The sequence below is a fragment of the Gavialis gangeticus genome, unplaced genomic scaffold (genome assembly GCF_001723915.1).
Source record: "Gavialis gangeticus isolate Ggan-Ray unplaced genomic scaffold, GavGan_comp1, whole genome shotgun sequence".
Lineage (NCBI taxonomy): Eukaryota > Metazoa > Chordata > Crocodylia > Gavialidae > Gavialis > Gavialis gangeticus.
In genome coordinates, this window is record NW_017729027.1 from 6,838,895 (window position 1) to 6,843,238 (window position 4,344).

Below are 4,344 nucleotides of genomic sequence, written 5' to 3' on the forward strand. Positions count from 1 at the left end.
TTTTAGGCAGAATTTAGGAACTTGGTTTAAGACTACAATCCTCGTCACCACCATGACCCTGCCTCTTATAATCTTGTAGCTGTAAAAGTCTGTACTTACCAAAGTTCTCACCTGTAGAGCTTCTTATACGCTAAAGTAACGTTTCTGTGTGTGATTACGGGTGCCGCTACTTTGACCAGGCTGAGTAGATTGTCATGTGTACTTAAACCTAAGCCAGACTGGAATCCTTAAGTCTCCATTGGTCTTACTTTAAGGGTCTAATTCACTAGGTGTGCTCAGAGCATGCCAACAGACATTGACAGATTTGAACTCTGTGCAAAACAAAGCAGCCACGGCCACTTTCATTAAAAAATGGAGAAGCATGTTGCAATGGGCAGTGCCACTTGTTATCCAGTAGCTCAGCAGTTACAGCATTCACCCAGTGTGGGACAAGTAAGTTTTAGGCACTACTCTGCCAACCTCCTAAAAGAACTTTTGGCTTGGCTGGGATTGGGGAATCTCTATTTCACTTGTTATAATTACAGCTTTGCAAACAGAAAAATATTAAGATTCTTTGGGCCAGAGAAGGAAACTATGCCTCTCTTGGCAGTCAACTGAGAGAGGGGTTCCAACGACTAATGCATTTTGATCAAGTACAGTAGTAGGTGTGTGTGGTGCAGAGAGAGGAGGGTAGAATAGATAACAGAAAAATAAAGTCCTGCTAAAGGTTCTTTATTCTTTATTAAAGTCATTCAGCCATAGCCCCTTATTTAAAAGTAAGCTACTACTCTTCAAAAGTTATATCTGGTGTTCCAAGGCAAGAAAAGTGATGTTATAATAATAGCTACGAAGAGACTGGGGAAGAGGAAGGAAATGCCTACCTGGACTTCACAGTGATGTTTATTTTCTATAAGTTTGTCTAATTAAGCTAGATCATGCATTTTTCTCATCTGTCTGTGTAAGAAATCTTCCCTATTTGAGGTCTACTAGGCAGTTTCTCTTTTGCACGTTGATTTGTATGCACCACTTCTCAATAAAGGTAACTTGCTGACTGGAGTGTATATCATTTCCGCAGGCAGCTGCTAAATATTCTGCAGTCAGGACAACATGCTAGCTGGGGAAATATGCTGCCTTTATTTTCAGCAATGACAAGGCATGCCTCATAGTATAAGAAATCCTGCCTTGGCTAGTAAAATTATTATCAGGTCAGTTGTGTCTGCTTTCATCCATGATTTCCATTTTGGTGCTTTCCCCTATCTGACCTTCCTGTACTGCAGACTACCTTTGATTGTAAGAAATTTGGGATAGGAATTCACCTTTTTTATCCTGTAAAACTCCATGAATAGCTAGAATACTGTAGAAGTAATCTATAAATTCAAATGCAAAACTACTTTTAAGTATTTACTTGAATATAAGATGTTCCTGACTACAAGACAGCCTCCCAATAATTAGAATATATATGGAAAATTCATAAATTTGATATAATTTTCAAGGTATATAATCTAATTATTGGAGGTTTGCCTTGAATTTTTCCCCTTTCCATTGCTACAGCAAGCAAAATACATCTTGGAGATCAGATAGTCCTCTTGCCCTCTGCCCCCACCCCGAACTTCTTCCTTCTGCAGCCCCTCTCCTTACTGTCAGACCCTGGTCTCTCTGAGCACATGGAAGAAGGAGCAAATTTGAAAAAAAAAATGAAATGGAAATAAACATAGCTATGGGAATTTGCATACAGTACCTATAGACTTAGTTCATCCAGAATGGATACACTTTACCTTGTTTTGAAACTGCTGTAAATTTTGGTACAGGTACATTGTGGAAACACTTTTAAGTAGCATTTTGGCACCTATTTATATGTAGTACAAACTATGCATGATATTAGGCTAAAGACAAAGGCTCATGATTTACCATATCATGCATTGGGTTAGGCCCCCAGTAGTCAACAGCATTTCAAGCCATGGTGACCCACATCCCATCACTGCTCAGTATATATGTGTATTCCAGATATCCCCCACAAAGGATCCATGTGCTAATTACCCCCCACTTGTGACTGGAATTGGGTGTTCTTGTCACAAGTCCTGGGATCCTCCAAAAATTGATATTCAGATAAGGTACAGGGCAACCTGGTTAGCTTCACTTCAGGGAGGGTGAGGCCACAGTAATCATATGTAGCAGGCCAAGTGAGGGAGCAACAGAGAAATTCTGGGTGAACTCTTTGGGGCCCCATTTGGTGGTTTGCCAGACATTTAAGTGTGGTGAAGAAACAAAAATCATTGAAATGCAAAAGAGAGGTGCAGCTCAGCTGTACTAGTGAAGAAGTTGTCGAAATGTGTTCCATGTAGTGGCTCACCATGACTTGGATAAGCATAGGTGCTGAGGGGGGCTGTGCTCAATTGACACTGCCATATATTTTACTCAGCTAGATTGCACTAATCTATTCCTGTGGTAGGTTCCCATAAGCATGTTTGCTCAATGTGGGCCTTTAATTCAAACCACAGGGCATATTGCCTAACTGTGATCAGTTTAGAGAGTGGCATGGTGGTGATATCTTCAAATTGCCAAATGATAATGGATAAGGTACTTTGGTTTGTATTATCTGAGATTAAACTAAACTGTTTATATTTTCCTCTCCTGAGGGCAGGGTAGAGTGATAAGTTATAATGTATTTTATCATTTTCAGAAATATTCTAAAAGAATTTCTAGTATCTTCTGGAATCAAATAGAAGATACTAGAAGTTTGGATAAGATATGCTATGTTTCTATTGTAAACTTACAATCCATTTGTCTTTCTAGGTATGGGATGAATTGCCTCATTCAGTTTGAAGATTTTGCTAATGCTAATGCATTCCGCCTCTTGCATAAGTACCGCAACATATATTGCACTTTCAACGATGACATTCAAGGTAACAAGACACCTTTTTCCCCCTCTTGCTCTGTGTGTTCTTACAGAACAGGAAAACTGAGTCTTGGTTAGTTTATAGTTACTGTATTGGAGCTAAAAAAAACATCTTATTGGATTTGACATGGTACCTGAAGACACCTGCTGGAGGATTATGCTGTCTTGGGATATATAAACCCGTTATTTCTCCTCTTACACTTTTCTCCTTTAATTTATGTTCTGTGCTCCATTTAGATGCCTACAATTTAAAGTATTTTTAAAGTTCTGACTGTTTCAATTTACTAACTTGAATTATTTGTCCTGAGATCTATGACCTTAAGCACAGACTTCAGCCTGCTTGCACATTAGGGGCAAACCAGACTTGAGGTCAATGACAATGAATCCCCTACCCTCTTCAAAGTTTCTTACCAGTTCGTTCTGCCTCCACAGTAGTTGATGGCTCTACTATCCCTTCCCATTGTGGAGCTCTCCTGACAGAAATAATAAATTCTGTTTCAAAGTTTCAGACCAGAAATGTGGTTCAGTTCTGTCCCTACAGTATTGTTCTGATTATAAGTCGACAATAGATTTTTAGGGTCAATTTTAGGTAAGCAGTATTTTCCTTGAGTCTAAGTTGCAAGTTGTTAACAACAAATAAAGATGTTGAACTACCATTGCCCTTTCAAAATCCCACAGAAGAATTAAGTAACCAGGGAAAGACCCCCTAGAATTGAATGGACTAAAAATACTAAAATAAAAACTGCTAAAGAAAATTATAACTTGGAATTTTTGTTGCATGCACAAAAGTAGTACAGAAGTCAAGACTAGAAGGGGCCCAAGTATAGGTTAACCCCATATATGTGTTTAGTGCAATTTTTATGATTTTTTTTTTTTTTTGGAGGTAAAAATGGTAGCCTTAATATCAGAGCAGTAGAGTAACTCCCAATGATTTTCGGTTGTTTTCTAGATAGCTGTGAAACTTACTAGCAAAAAAAGTCTCTTGGTTTATGGTGGCAGGTTCAGATAGAGATTAAAAGCCTTCTATCAGGTACTGTGTTATGTCAAGTAATAGATGTTCATGCTGTGTACCCTACTGATGACCAACATAAATGTTAGCATGTCTCGACCTGTTCAAACTTCCCAAATATTTTTCGTTTGCTTTATTTATAGATTTAAAAAATAAAATGTAAAAGATGTCCAGAAAAGGAATATTAAGATTACAAGATAGAATGTTCCGCTGGTAGCCAAGACCAGAGCTCTCTGGCAGAAAGCTTACTTCACAGTCAAAGGCGATGTGATCCCATGCACCCCAGATCCTCCCCTGCCTGCTTTAATTATTGCATAAATTAAAAAGTTCTCAGTGAATGAAGCAGAGGACTTCAGAGTGAGGTCTAGGCAGTTAAATGTCCCCATGGTGAAGTGTCTTTTTTTTTTCCTCAGCTGCAGAAATTCTTTGGGATGTTGGACAAGTTGCTCAATCGAGACAT

General features: G+C 38.7%; 1 protein-coding gene across 2 annotated transcripts in view; it reads left to right on the forward strand.

Moving 5' to 3' along the window:
• Positions 1 to 4,344, forward strand: part of ME1 (malic enzyme 1) — a 321,897-nt gene that overhangs the window by 248,205 nt on the left and 69,348 nt on the right. For both annotated transcript variants that reach the window (XM_019520424.1, XM_019520423.1), the window contains one exon: positions 2,773 to 2,882. In XM_019520424.1, coding sequence (XP_019375969.1) covers positions 2,773 to 2,882 — 110 coding nt within the window. The remainder of the gene's footprint in view (positions 1 to 2,772; positions 2,883 to 4,344) is intronic.